This window comes from Lithobates pipiens, unplaced genomic scaffold (assembly GCF_037356315.1).
Source record: "Lithobates pipiens isolate NorthernLeopardFrog02 unplaced genomic scaffold, aLitPip1_a1.2 Scaffold_22, whole genome shotgun sequence".
Lineage (NCBI taxonomy): Eukaryota > Metazoa > Chordata > Amphibia > Anura > Ranidae > Lithobates > Lithobates pipiens.
Window position 1 is genome coordinate 41,686,833 of NW_027507784.1, and position 15,597 is coordinate 41,702,429.

Genomic DNA, 15,597 nt, shown 5'->3' on the forward strand with positions numbered 1-15,597 from the left:
ACTTGAGCAGCAGTGGGAACCTTTGGCTCCTACCAGTCAAATCCTGAGGGATCGGGGAGCAGGGCCTAGCTGCATTGTCTGGGACTATGGACGCAGGCAGCACGACTCAGGCGAGCCCTCAGGTGGGCTCCCATAGGAAGCATCTTCCTATTAGGGAGCTACGAGAAAAGGAAGAGCCAAGAACGCCAGCAGGGGACCCTAGAAGAGGAGGTTTTGGGCTGCTCTGTGCGAAACCAAATGCAAGTATAAGAAGTTTGTTTTTTTAATAAAAAGAATTGATTTAACCACTTCCCACCCAAGGCACATCATACTTCAAGTGGGGATATCTGAATGATGCCTGCAGCTACAGGCATCATCCAGATATCTTTTCGGCCGGCAGATTCCCTGCACCCCACAAATAATCATGGCGGCAGTTCAGCAGCTTGATCATTTTTACAGGCGGTGGGAGGGGACTCTCCTCCCCCCTCTCCCGCCGTCCTCCGGTCCATGCGACTGGCGAGCCGGATAATGAATCGGTCACCGCCAGAAGTCGAGCATAGAGATTTCTGGTGATCAGATGGTCCCCAGTCATCTCTATGACCCTCGGAGGCCCAGGAGCGACATTATGACAATACGTCTGGGCCGGTGGAAGTAAACAATGCTGGGGGCGCGACTGGAAAGGCCGAGACACATATGTAAACGGTAGTCAAATAAAACCTGTAAAAAAAAAAAAAAAAAAAGTTAAAGCGTCGTCTATGGAGATTTTTAAGTACCAAATTTTGGCGCCATTCCACAAGTGTGCGCAATTTTTATGACATGTTCGGTATCTCTTTACTTGAGGTAACAAATTCTTTCACATTATGCAAAAAATTTGAGCCACCTTTACAGATTTTTTAAATTCATGAAACTTTTTTTTTTTATGTGTTTGAAAAAAAATTGCTGCACAAATATCATGTGACATAAAAAGTTGCAAGGACCGCCATTTTATTCTCTAGTGTCTCTGCTACAAAAACACACACGAGACCACACCTTTTGCTGGAGTAAACTGGTCACAACAGCCTTTATTAAACACGTCTTAAAACTCACTCCAACAATATATCAATAAATATATATATATATTTATAAACAACTTATAAACAACTTATAAACAACTTATAAACAACTTATAAACAACTTATAAACAACTTATAAGCCGATTGTAGTCCCTCCAAAGGCACCTGTGACGGGAGAAGGTGTACTTGCAGGCACAGCAGTTGCGGCTGCCCCAAACCCAGAAAAAGCTGATGCTCCAGCACCTGAGGTGGTGGTGGTTGCAAAGGAAAATGTAGAAGCCGAAACGGTTTTTGTGTTGTTGAAGCCAGATGATGCTCCATCAGAAGCGGTCGTTCCTGCAAAAGTAAATAAAGCTGCGGATCCCGTCACTGCATTGCTAAAACTGATTTCTGGTTTGTTGGCAAATCCTGAAGCAGTGGGAAAACTGGAAATAGGCCCTGCACTAGGTGCCTGAGAATCCGACTTGAAGCTGAAACTACTGGCAGACTGAGGTGCACTGCTGGCGGAGGAGCCTGCAAAATAAGAGATTACTGTTAAATCAGTGTGAGGCAGTAAAACCGTGGATCAGCTGCCTGCTCTTTCTGCCCCCTGAATGCACGTCTGAATGAGAAAACATTCATAAAGACAGGCTATCATGGATTACTATGCTATAAACCGCTTTTTTATTTTTTAGCAACTTTTTTTTTTTTAATTGAACACTGACTATTGCACATGTTCAGCATAGATGCCTGGAATCTGTAAGAAGTCCCATTTGGCAGGACAATGTAGCTCCAACACACGTGTAGAAGTTACATTATCAGTGCCTGCCCACTTGCTGAAGAAGATGTTGGTCCAGTAGAATAATTCCAAGAGCATGGCAGCCACTGCAACAGAGTGGCAATGGGAAGCCCGGAATGGTCATTGCTGGAAGAGGATAAACTTGGGAGGTAAATGGGCCATAATGTGCAAGATGCTGTGTATGCATACACATAGTCACAAGTGCTTCCAACTCCAGACAAAATCTTTTTTGATAGCGTGTAGCAGGGTTAGAAAGCTTAAAGTCATACTAAAGTCAGTTATTTTTTTTTTATATCAAACATGTTATACTTACCTGCTCTGTGCAGTGGTTTTGCACTTGGCAGCCCAGATCCTCCTCTTCTTGGATCCCTCTTCCTGGCCCCTCCCTCCTGTTGAGCGCCCCCCACAGCAAGCTGCTTGCTAAAGGGGCACTGGAGCCGAGTCACAGCTCCGTGTGTCCATTCAGACATGGAGCTGTGGTTCAGCCCCCCGTCTGATTGGCTAATTGACTTTGACTGACAGCAGCGGAAGTTAATGGCACCACTCCTGTGTCTCTGCCAATCAGGAGAGTCCCAGAAAGCCAAGGCACTCATGCACATCACTTGATAGAGAAACAAAAACAGGCAAACAGCTTGTCTTCAGCAAGCAAAAACTATCAAGTCCTGGTGCAAAAACAGTCCACACCCCTCCAGTCCCACTCATTTTCAAGTTTCCAGCTGCCTAAGGGCTCTTTCACACAGGCATTGAAATGAGGCGATTGTGTCGTTTTATTGCTTCCCAAGCGCCTATTAATTCCACACTGAATTGTTACAATAGGGAGCGGAGGAACGTGTTCACACTGCAGCGTTAGCATTGCTGCAAGGCCAAAATAATGCTGCCTGCAGAGTTTGGTAGCCATTGACACTTTGCAACGGTCTCCATTCACTTCCTCCCTTCACGACAACCGCACCTTAAACACACTGTAAACGCGTCGATGGCATTTACAGTGTGGTTGAAAAGGGTCAAAAGTGGTAAGTTCCCATACTGACCTTAAAAAAAAAAAAAAAAAAAAAATACGACACACGGGTCATCTGAGAAGTGTTTAGCAAGCGTGTCTGGGCCACAAGCTAGTCCACATTGCTCACTCAGCTGTGTTCTGCTCTCTCCCTCACAGACAGGTGCCATCTGTTTCTTCTTCCTTTTCTGGACTTGGTCTCCATAATCAAGGTTTGAAGATTTTTCCCTCCCAAAACCCTTGAAAGTAACTAATGTGGACTTACCAATCCAGAATGTACTAAAAAAAAGGAAGTCCTCTCTTCTCCAGCCAGACTACCCCAGATCCCCTCACCCTGCATGATTGCGAGCCCCTGAGTACTCAACAATGTCTTCAAACTGTCCCCCTTAAAAGGAACCACAACCCAAATAGTGAGGAAATATACCTGCTGTCCAGGACCCATCCCTGTCATTCTGTGCAACATTTAAAAGGTTTGTTTGTTTAGTTAACCACTTGCCGGCCAGCGCACGACGATGTACGTCGACAGAATGGCACGGGCAGGCAAATGGGCGTACATGTATGTCCCTTTAAATTTGCCGCCCTGCCAGCGCTGGTCGGGACCCCCCGTGAGTCCGGTCGCGGGACCCGCGGACTCGATCGCCGCGGGCATCCCCACGATCGTCTCACGGAGCGGCCGAATGGAGAAGTGCCGTTGTAAACAACATTTCTCCATTCTGCCTAGCAACTAGTGACGCTGATCTCTGCTCCATGTGATTGGAGCAGAGATCAGTGTTCACTAAATGAAAGCCCAACCCCCCCACAGTTAGTAACACATCCCTAGGAACACTTAACCCCTACACTGCCACTTAACCCCTACACTACCACTTGTTAACCCCTTCACTGCCAGTGTCATTTACACAGGAATCACTGCATTTATATAGCAGTGATTACTGTATAAATGACAATGGTCCCAAAAATGTCCGATGGGTCCCCCACAATGTCGCAGTCACAACAAAAAAAAAAAATCGCTGATCGCCGCCATTACTAGTAAAAAAATAACAAAAAATTATTATTAATAAAAATGCTATAAAACTATCCCTATTTTGTAAACCAGGGATCCTCAAACTACGGCCCTCCAGCTGTTGCAAAACTACACATCCCATGAGGCACTGTAAAACTGACATTCACAGACATGACTAGGCATGATGGGAATTGTAGTTCCTGAACAACTGGAGGGCCGTAGTTTGAAGACCCATGTTGTAAACGCTATAACTTTTGCGCAAACCAATCAATAAATCACTTATTGCGATTTTTTTCACCAAAAATATGTAGAAGAATACGTATCGGCCTAAACTGAGGGAAAAAAATGTTTTTTTTATATATTTTTGGGGGATATTTATTATAACAAAAAGTAAAAAATGCGTTTTTTTCAGAATTGTCGCTCTATTTTTGTTTATAGCGCAAAAAATAAAAACCGCAGAGGCGATCAAATACCACCAAAAGAAAGCTCTATTTGTGGGAAAAAAAGAACGTCAATTTTGTTTGGGAGCCACGTCGCACGACCGCGCAATTGTCAGTTAAAGCGACGCAGTGCCGAATCGCAAAAAGTGGTCTGGTCTTTGACCAGCAAAATGGTCCGGTCTGTAAGTGGTTAAGGGCCAGAGATTAGCTTGCATTTAAGGACATATTAGTGAATTTGACTGAAATATTTTGCACTGAAGGGCCAATTGTACAGTGCAATAGTCAATTTTTCAGGGATTTAAAATGTCAAAAGTTAATTTGAACAGGATGTTTCTGCATCTACAACACAATGGCTGTTTACTGAAGCTAAATCTAAAACTATGTAAACAATGGTGCCATATGGGGTGTCCCCAAGTAAAGCTGATGATTTTTTATCCACCTGATACAGTAATCATGTCTGTGCTGGCCTACTGGTGTTCTCTTTATCCCATCGATAATCAGTGTGAACAGTATCCACATACCAACATGTATGACTTGCATAACGTTAATGGAAACTCACTTGCAGTGGGAAAGGAAGAGTTTTGTTGTCCTCCAAACATGGAAGCTGAGCTAATGGCAGGCTTGGTTAGCTCTTTGACCTGAGGAACAATAAACCAAGAATTTTAAAAAATGCACGACTGCAAATGTATTCTTTACAAATATTGCTTTAAAACTTAAGGCCCATACACACGATCAGACTTTTTGACAACAAACATGCAAATTAGCTGTTTTGGAGCAACATCCGACCGTGTGTATGCTCCATTGGACAAACTTTTTTGGTTTTCATCAGACTTTTGTTGGCTGTGCGAACGGACAAACTTTCTGGCAACAAAAGTCCGATGGAGCAAAGTCTGATCGTGTGTACAGAAAACCATAAGACTTTTGTACAAAGTACAAACAGGCATGCTCAGAACCAATGCAAAAGATCAGACAACAATACAGAATTTGACCAAAGGTGGCGGTAAAGAGCAGAAAAAAAAACACATGATTTGGTGAAAGTCGGCTGAAAAAGTCCTGCTGTGTGTATGTAATACAAGTTCAGGGCCGACGCCCTTTGTACAAAAATCCAAGGGAACGTTTGTACAAAGTCCTATCGTGTGTATGAGGCTTTAGCTGTTCAAGGCCCAGTCTAAGGTTCATTTACACTGGCAAAAAATATTCCAGTTCAAACACATCGTGTTTTTTTTTTTTTCGTTTTTTTTTTTTTTTTTTGTTGAAAAAAAGTGTTTTGAGTCTGCATAAAGAGTGACATAAAAACACTTGTAAAATCATATAGGTACACATATAGATACACATACTTTTAAAACACAAACATGTGTAACACTACAAAAAAAATAAAAATACTGGATGTTTTTGGCTTCAGACGTTTTTTTCTACAGTCAAACTCTCCAGCATTTTATCCTATGTGTCCATGCACGCATAGGCTGTTATCAACTGTTTTTGGCTGTAAAAAACCCACAACTAGTGGGTTCTGAGAGGCAGCTTTCAGCTGTAAAAACGTTCCAACGTTAAAAAAAAAAAAAAACACAGAAAAACACGGCTCCCCAGTGTTTAACGTTTTTGATCCATTAAAAAAATGTTTTTTTTTTTTAAACGCTAATGCTGAAGAACGCTAAAAAATGCTATTGCAAAAACTTATAAAAATGCCAATAGCTTTGCAGTGAGTTTTTCAAAGGTTATTATAACGTCCAGTCTGCACGAGGCCTTAAGCCCCATACACACTATCAGATTATCTGCTGAGTTTTTCCTTCAGATTTACCAAATCCATGTAGTAGAAGGGTCGGCCTGATTGCATACACATTGAAACTCCTAAGGTTTGTCCTCATATTATATGGTTTTGGTAAATCTGAAGGAAAAACTCAGCAGATAATCTGATAGTGTGTATGGGGCTTAAGTCTGAAGCTTACCCTCACAGTACTCGGTTTTCCTTAGTCTTCTGAGGTAAAGGACACCCAGTGTATATCTGTCGTCTCAGAGACTGAGGAGATCCTGTTTGCATTTACTATTTAGTGATGCAGAGCCCAGCACTGAACTCATTACATAGGTGCCATGAGGATCACCCATCTCCAAATGAAGACTGAAGAGGACCAAGCGCATTGCCAGACTAGCCCAACGATTTTGGATAAAGACAAGTATAAACTAAAATAATAAAAGCATAAAATACTGATGGGTGAGTGTCCAGGCAGCTGAGCCCAGAGTTGTGCTTTACAGGGAAAAAAAAACAAAAAACATTTAAAATCTGAACAACCAACTACGGCAACAGAGAATTGTCATACTTGTTTTATGCAAATGTAGAATGCAAGCCTAGGAGTCACTTCAGTGTTTTGAAACTACAGATGCTAGGGTAGACTTGACAATAAAAAATACAATTAAAATATTTTAGAGAAGTTCACCTTCATGTTCCCACTCCTGCAGCTCCCCCCCCCCCCCCCACCCAATGACAGCATGCCGGGGGTCAGGGGTGTACCTAGAGCATTCGGCACCCAGGGCCCATCCTATATCTGGCACCCCCCCCAACTGTAAAAACACCCTCCTCTGCCCATACTTTGCATTATCTACTGTCCTCAGGGACAGATCTGATCCAGAGACCCCACTGTATGGCGATCTCTAGATCGGATCTGTCCCTGGGGACAGCATTGGCATTGATGATTTGATTCAGATTTGGGAACTGACCTGCTGACAAGGCGTGTTGCTTGCTGGATGTGGATGGGATCTGAGGGCTGCAGGGAAGATGGGAAGATGCTGCTGTGACCTGCTGCTTGCTGGACGGATCTGATGGCTGCAAGATGTGGGTGTAAGTCCCCCCTTTATCAGATCAGCTCATCTACTCTATACCTGGTTTGTGAACACAGCAAAACCACCCCCCCCCCCCCCCTTACCAGGTAAGATCACAGCTCAGCTACTATAGGGGGACATACTAAAAGGAATGACAGAATGGAATGCATAGACTTTAACAGGGAGATGGAATGCCCATAGAGAATAATGGAACAAAGTGGAATGCCCATAGAGAATAATGGAAAAAAAAATTCAGTTTGTGACAGACTCTTTTGACATATAAATGTTTTGTTTTTTTTAATAGACCTACTTTTAAATATCAGTGGCCATGTTTAATATTGAGATTAGATGGGATTAATGTTGTTTTTTATGGCATAACAAAGGTAAATGACAGAGTGGAATGCCCATAGAATATAATGGGAAGTAAAATATAAACTCATTTGCAAGCAAATCTGAGTGACATAGCAATTTATCCTTTACCACAGCTGTTCCTCAAGTAGAGTAGAAGATTGTAAGGTTGAGATTATTTCAGATTACAGCTGTTTTCTATGGAATGACAGATAAATAATAGAAAGGAATGCCCATAGAGTATAATGGGAAGCAAGATGTGACCTGGAGTCAAAACCATTGGTCATATCAGATCAATCTTTAGCAGACATACTCTCTATGTCCAGTGGTGATGTCCAAATTTCAAATTAAACGGGATTATTATTGGTTTCTATGGAATGACATACATATGACAGAGTGGAATGCCCATAGAGAATAATGGGAAGCAAGATGTGACCTGGAGTCAGAACCATTGGTCATATCAGATCAATCTTTAGCAGACATACTCTCTATGTTTGTTAGTGATGTCCAAATTAGACATTAAGTGGGATTATTATTTTTTTCTATAGAATGACAGATAAATTATAAAAAGGAATGCCCATAGAGTATCATGGGTAGCAAGATGTGACCTGGAGTCAAAACCATTGGTCATATCAGATCAATCTTTAGCAGACATACTCTCTATGTCCAGTGGCGATGTCCAAAATTCACATTAAGTGGGATTATTATTGTTTTTTATGGAATGACAAACATATGACAGAGTGGAATGCCCATAGAGTATAATGGGAAGCAAGGTGTGACCTGGAGTCAGAACCATTGGTCATATCAGATCATTCTTTAGCAGACATACTCTCTATGTCCAGTGGTGATGTCCAAAATTCACATTAAGTGGGATTATTATTGGTTTCTATGGAATGACAGATAAATAATAGAAAGGAATGCCCATAGAGTATCATGGAGAGCAAGATGTGTCCTGGAGTCAAAACCATTGGTCATATCGGATCAATCTTTAGCAGACATACTCTCTATGTCCAGTGGTGATGTCCAAAATTCACATTAAGTGGGATTATTTTTTTTTTTTTATGGAATGACATACATATGACAGAGTGGAATGCCCATAGAGTATAATGGGAAGCAAGGTGTGACCTGGAGTCAGAACCATTGGTCATATCCCATCAATTTTTAGCAGACATACCCTCCATGTCCAGTGGTGATGTCCGAAATTCAGATTAAGTGGGATTATTATTGGTTTCTATGGAATGACATACATATGACAGAGTGGAATGCCCATAGAGTATAATGGGAAGCAAGATGTGACCTGGAGTCAAAACCATTGGTCATATCAGATCAATCTTTAGCAGACATACTCTCTATGTTCAGCAGTGATGTCCAAATTTCAAATTAAACGGGATTATTATTGGTTTCTATGGAATGACATACATATGACAGAGTGGAATGCCCATAGAGAATAATGGGAAGCAAGATGTGACCTGGAGTCAGAACCATTGGTCATATCAGATCAATCTTTAGCAGACATACTCTCTATGTTTGTTAGTGATGTCCAAATTAGACATTAAGTGGGATTATTATTTTTTTCTATAGAATGACAGATAAATTATAAAAAGGAATGCCCATAGAGTATCATGGGTAGCAAGATGTGACCTGGAGTCAAAACCATTGGTCATATCAGATCAATCTTTAGCAGACATACTCTCTATGTCCAGTGGTGATGTCCAAAATTCACATTAAGTGGGATTATTATTGTTTTTTATGGAATGACAAACATATGACAGAGTGGAATGCCCATAGAGTATAATGGGAAGCAAGGTGTGACCTGGAGTCAGAACCATTGGTCATATCAGATCATTCTTTAGCAGACATACTCTCTATGTCCAGTGGTGATGTCCAAAATTCACATTAAGTGGGATTATTATTGGTTTCTATGGAATGACAGATAAATAATAGAAAGGAATGCCCATAGAGTATCATGGAGAGCAAGATGTGTCCTGGAGTCAAAACCATTGGTCATATCGGATCAATCTTTAGCAGACATACTCTCTATGTCCAGTGGTGATGTCCAAAATTCACATTAAGTGGGATTATTATTTTTTTTTTATGGAATGACATACATATGACAGAGTGGAATGCCCATAGAGTATAATGGGAAGCAAGGTGTGACCTGGAGTCAGAACCATTGGTCATATCCCATCAATTTTTAGCAGACATACCCTCCATGTCCAGTGGTGATGTCCAAAATTCAGATTAAGTGGGATTATTATTGGTTTCTATGGAATGACAGATAAATAATAGAAAGGAATGCCCATAGAGTATCATGGGGAGCAAGATGTGACCTCGAGTCAGAACCATTGGTCATATCAGATTAATCTTTAGCAGACATACTCTCTATGTTCAGCAGTGATGTCCAAATTTCAAATTAAACGGGATTATTATTGTTTTATATGGAATGACAAGACATATGACAGAGTGGAATGCCCATAGAGTATAATGGGAAGTAAAATCTAAACTCATTTGCAGGCAAATCTGAGTGACATAGCAATTTATCCTTTACTACAGCTGTTCCTCAAGTAGAGTAGCAGATTGTAAGGTTGAGATTATTTGGGATTACAGCTGTTTTCTATGGAATGACATACATATGACAGAGTGGAATGCCCATAGAGTATAATGGGAAGCAAGATGTGACCTGGAGTCAACACCATTGGTCATATCAGATCATTCTTTAGCAGACATACTCTCTATGTCCAGTGGTGATGTCCAAAATTCACATTAAGTGGGATTATTATTGGTTTCTATGGAATGACAAACATATGACAGAGTAGAATGCCCATAGAATATAATGGGAAGCAAGGTGTGACCTGGAGTCAGAACCATTGGTCATATCAGATCAATCTTTAGCAGACATACTCTCTATGTTCAGCAGTGATGTCCAAATTTGACATTAAACGAGATTATTATTGTTTTATATGGAATGACAAGACATATGACAGAGTGGAATGCCCATAGAATATAATGGGAAGTAAAATATAATCTCATTTGCAGGCAAATCTGAGAGACATAGCATTTTCACCTTTACCACAGCTGTTCCTCAAGTAGAGTAGCAGTTTGTAAGGTTGAGATTATTTGGGATTACAGCTGTTTTCTGTGGAATGACAGATAAATGATGGAAAGGAATGCCCATAGAGTAGAATGGGAACCAAGATGTGACCTGGAGTCAAAATCTTTCAGCATACCAAATAAATCCTTAGCAGATATAGTATCCAAGTTTAGTGGCACGATTTTAAATCGCGTGTGTATGGATTTTAATTGTTTTATAAGGAATGAAAGAAGAAAATGCCCACAGAGCAGCCCTCAAAAATTACACTCGCCTGCTTACATTTTGCGAGTGGATTTTGAGGGCTGGCAGATGTGGGCTGCCTGGGGGGGCCAGCACCACCAGTGGTGGCCCGCCCATAGGGGGCGCCCGGGCGCCGCCCCCCCTCCCCCTAGGTGTAAAAAAAAAAAAGTAAAAAAAAAATAAAATAAAAAAAAACGGGCCCTTTAAGACATTTAAAAAAAAAAAAAAATGTCATTTAACAATTTAACATAGTGTACTGTGGCGCCGGTCACAGCGCACTATGAGAAGCGCCACGTCGATGCAATCACAAGATTGCATCCATGGAGCTTCATTTGCGGGTTAAAAACCCGCCTTGCGGCGCTCTGCAGAACGCCGACTAGCTTCCGCCCGTAAAATCATTGTGATTCTACGGGCGGGAGCATTGTCAATCTTAGGCAGGTCACTTCCGGCTTTCGGCTGCTTCACGAAACCCGGAAGTGACGTCGGCAGCTCTGTTCCTCAGCCCGAGCGGAGCTGCAAGACAGTGAGGCAGGAGGTGAGTCACCGCATAAAGGCTTTCTAGTTTCTACTTTGTTGAGAATGTTCATGCATTTAGCTGAATGAATGAAAAAAAAGCTTTCACAGCCAGAAAGCTTTCCCCAGGCAAGGCAACTTTTGCCGTGGCCAATCAGAGAATGAGCTCTGAAGGGGGAACTCCACGCCAAATTTCTGAAAAAAAAATTGACGTGGGTTCCCCCTCCGAGAGCATACCAGGCCCTTAGGTCTGGTATGGATTCCAAGGGGAACCCCCTACACCGAAAAAGTGGTGTGGGGGTCCCCCCCAGATCCACACCAGACCCTTATCCGAGCACGCTACCCAACAAGACCCCCGAAGTCGGAAGAAGAGGCCGGCGGCGAGGAAGAAAGCCGGGCTCCTCCGCTAGCAAAAGAGCTACAAGAAGATAGCGGAGGAGTCCGGTGAGAAGACCCCCGAAGACGGAAGACCCCCGGAGCTGTGCAATAAAATATTTTAACCCTGTGTTGTGTTTTTTTTGTACTTTTTTTCACAGGTGAATGGGTAGGGGTACATTGTACCCCATACTCATTCACATAGGGTGGGGGGCCGGTATCCGGGGCCCCCTTATTAAAGGGGGCTCCCGGATTCCGATAAGCCCCCCGCCCGCAGACCCCGACAACCAACGGCCAGGGTTGTCGGGAAGAGGCCCTTGTCCTCATCAACATGGGGACAAGGTGCTTTGGGGTGGGGGGGCCGCCTGCCCCCCTCCCCCAAGGCATCCCCCCATGTTGAGGGCATGCGGCCTGGTACGGCTCAGGAGGGAGGGGGCCGCCCGCTCGTCCCCACCCCCTTTCCTGGCCGGCCGGGTAGTGTGCCCGGATAAGGGTCTGGTGTGGATCTGGGGGGGGCCCCCACGCCGTTTTTTCGGCGTAGGGGGTTCCCCTTGGAATCCATACCAGACCTAAGGGCCTGGTATGCTCTCGGAGGGGGAACCCACGTCAAATTTTTTTTCAGAAATTTGGCGTGGAGTTCCCCCTTCAGAGCTCATTCTCTGACTGATTGGCCACGGCAAAAGTCGCCTGGCCTGGGGAAAGCTTTCTGGCTGTGAAAGCTTTTTTTCCATTCATTCAGCTAAATGCATGAACATTCTCAACAAAGTAGAAACTAGAAAGCCTTTATGCGGTGACTCACCTCCTGCCTCACTGTCTTGCAGCTCCGCTCGGGCTGAGGAACGGAGCTGCCGACGTCACTTCCGGGTTTCGTGAAGCAGCCGAAAGCCGGAAGTGACCTGCCTGTCTAAGATTGACAATGCTCCCGCCCGTAGAATCACAATGATTTTACGGGCGGAAGCTAGTCGGCGTTCTGCTGTGCGCCGCAAGGCGGGTTTTTAACCCGCAAATGAAGCGCCATGGATGCAATCTTGTGATTGCATCGACGTGGAGCTTCTCATAGTGCACTGTGACCGGCGCCACAGTACACTATGTTAAATTGTTAAATGACATTTTTTTTTTTAAATGTCTTAAAGGGCCCGTTTTTTTTTTTTTACTTTTTTTTTTTTTTTTTACTTTATTTCTTTTTTACACCTAGGGGGAGGGGGGCGGCGCCCGGGCGCCCCCTATGGGCGGGCCGCCACTGGTGGTGCTGGCCCCCCAGGCAGCCCACATCTGCCAGCCCTCAAAATCCACTCGCAAAATGTAAGCAGGCGAGTGTAATTTTTGAGGGCTGCTCTGTGGGCATTTTCTTCTTTCATTCCTTATAAAACAATTAAAATCCATACACACGCGATTTAAAATCGTGCCACTAAACTTGGATACTATATCTGCTAAGGATTTATTTGGTATGCTGAAAGATTTTGACTCCAGGTCACATCTTGGTTCCCATTCTACTCTATGGGCATTCCTTTCCATCATTTATCTGTCATTCCATAGAAAACAGCTGTAATCCCAAATAATCTCAACCTTACAAACTGCTACTCTACTTGAGGAACAGCTGTGGGAAAGGTGAAAATGCTATGTCTCTCAGATTTGCCTGCAAATGAGATTATATTTTACTTCCCATTATATTCTATGGGCATTCCACTCTGTCAAATGTCTTGTCATTCCATATAAAACAATAATAATCTCGTTTAATGTCAAATTTGGACATCACTGCTGAACGTAGAGAGTATGTCTGCTAAAGATTGATCTGATATGACCAATGGTTCTGACTCCAGGTCACACCTTGCTTCCCATTATATTCTATGGGCATTCTACTCTGTCATATGTTTGTCATTCCATAGAAACCAATAATAATCCCACTTAATGTGAATTTTGGACATCACCACTGGACATAGAGAGTATGTCTGCTAAAGAATGATCTGATATGACCAATGGTGTTGACTCCAGGTCACATCTTGCTTCCCATTATACTCTATGGGCATTCCATTCTGTCATATGTTTGTCATTCCATAGAAAACAGCCATAATCCCAAATAATCTCAATCTTACAATCTGCTACTCTACTTGAGGAACAGCTGTGGTAAAGGATAAATTGCTATGTCACTCAGATTTGCCTGCAAATGAGATTATATTTTACTTCCCATTATACTCTAAGGGCATTCCACTCTGTCATTTACCTTTGTTATGCCATAAAAAACAACATTAATCCCATCTAATCTAATATTAAACATGGCCACTGATATTTAAAAGTAGGTCTTTAAAAAAAACAAAACATTTATATGTCAAAAGAGTCTGTCACAAACTGAATTTTTTTTTCCATTATTCTCTATGGGCATTCCACTTTGTTCCATTATTCTCTATGGGCATTCCATTCTGTCATTCCTTTTAGTATGTCCCACTATAGGTGGGTGGTGGTCACACAGCAATATACAGCACACGCCTGCCTTCTGCAACCTGTGCACGGCACACGCCTGCCTTCTGCAACCTGTGCACGGCACACGCCTGCCTTCTGCAACCTGTGCACGGCACACGCCTGCATTCTGCATCCCCCCCTCCCCATCAGGTCAGCTACACTATACCTGGGTGGTGGTGGACACAGCAACCCCCTTCCCCTTCTATGACAGGCCAGCAGAGTTAAGGATGACAGGACAGACACACTCCTCCAGCGTCTTCTCACACCCCACACACCCCCTATCACCAGCTCACCTCGGCTCTCAGCTTCAGCTGGGGAGGTTTAGACTCCGGAAGATGATGTGGACACAGAATGTAACAGCAGCCACCCCCGTGCTGAATGATGATGACACACTCAGCTCGGCTGCTCAGCAGTGGTGGGTGGAGCTAGCAGGGGAAAACAGAAACTAGACCATACTATTTCGGCCGCAGCGCTGGGGGTGTTCCAGCTCACAAAAAACTCATAAAAACAGAGCAGCCAGAGCCAGGGATTCCCTTCAGGATTCTGTCAGACAGTGTCTGAGTGAAGAGTGAACCCCATAGCAATGGCACCCAGCCACTTACACCCCCCTCAATGTGTGGCACCTGGGGCAGAACGCCCCCCGCTTGGTACGCCCCTGCTGGGGATCTACTCCCTGCACCCACTTTCACAATTTAAAAACACTGCAGCAGTGTGGGACTCTGCCCACATGGCTGCATTATTCACAAGAGTCCTGAGAGTCAATAGACTACAAGTACTGACAGACATCCTTAGCAGCTGAAGGCTTGTAGCTCTCAATGAACTACCAGGGCGCTGGTGAACATCATTGTAGTTCATTGGATCTTCCTGGACTGAGGTAACTGCTTGCCCATAGTGGAGGTATGAGCAGACAGCGACACTGACAAGTTTGCAGGAGCCTGACACTGCACCCACTTTCTTCTGATCGCTGGTGCAATGCTTTCCAGGCTCCTAAGAAAAGAAAAAAACATTGTAAATGCTAATTTTTTATCTGCAAAAAATGCACAACTTATACTTTACTTGCCTGTGAATTTAATATCTTGGAATACAGTGCAGGATCACTACTTCCAGGCCAGTCTTCTCATCTGGCCAACGCCATCTTGGCCACCTCCTGGGCTTTATGAGCTGCATCCACCCCCCCAGGTCACACTCATCAGCTTCATCCTGTCCCTAACACTGTCTGGGGCTGGCCGGCTGGCCTGCCCTGCCCCACAGATCTAGCTGATATTTTCCCCATCCTTGCAGCCAGGCCTCATATTGGCTCCTGTTGCACAGGTGTGGCTACATTGATGGGCACCGGAGAGGCTGCCCTGATGGGCCACAGAGAGGCTGCCCTGATGGGCCCCAGAGAGGCTGCCTTGATGTCTTGTACCTCTGTGAAGAGGGAATGCCTCAGGTAACCATTGTTTGGTGCGTACCTGTGCCCTTGGTTCCCTGTAAAGCCTCTGTATCCAACTGATGTATTTAGTGCTAAATCCAT

The 15,597-nt window shown here is 43.7% G+C and overlaps 1 protein-coding gene across 1 annotated transcript; it reads right to left on the bottom strand.

Annotated features, from left to right (window-relative positions):
* Nucleotides 1-1,054: 1,054 nt before the first annotated feature.
* LOC143925660 (uncharacterized) lies at nt 1,055-15,597 on the bottom strand. Its single transcript, XM_077450124.1, has 4 exons — nt 15,490-15,597; nt 14,375-14,506; nt 4,803-4,881; nt 1,055-1,544 (listed from the first exon to the last, which is right to left on the bottom strand). The coding sequence occupies exons 1-4, from the start codon at nt 15,595-15,597 to the stop codon at nt 1,165-1,167; spliced, it is 699 nt and encodes a 232-aa protein (XP_077306250.1). The 3' UTR covers nt 1,055-1,164.

What these genes read in the sequence shown, in the direction of transcription:
- LOC143925660 (XM_077450124.1), bottom strand. Translation starts at nt 15,597, where the DNA reads ATGGATTTAGCACTAAATACATCAGTTGGATACAGAGGCTTTACAGGG. An exon ending in AGCTGAAGCTGAGAGCCGAG is followed by an intron (nt 4,882 to 14,374) that starts GTGAGCTGGTGA and finishes ATTGTTCCTCAG; the next exon opens with GTCAAAGAGCTAACCAAGCC. An exon ending in CTCTTCCTTTCCCACTGCAA is followed by an intron (nt 1,545 to 4,802) that starts GTGAGTTTCCAT and finishes CTTATTTTGCAG; the next exon opens with GCTCCTCCGCCAGCAGTGCA.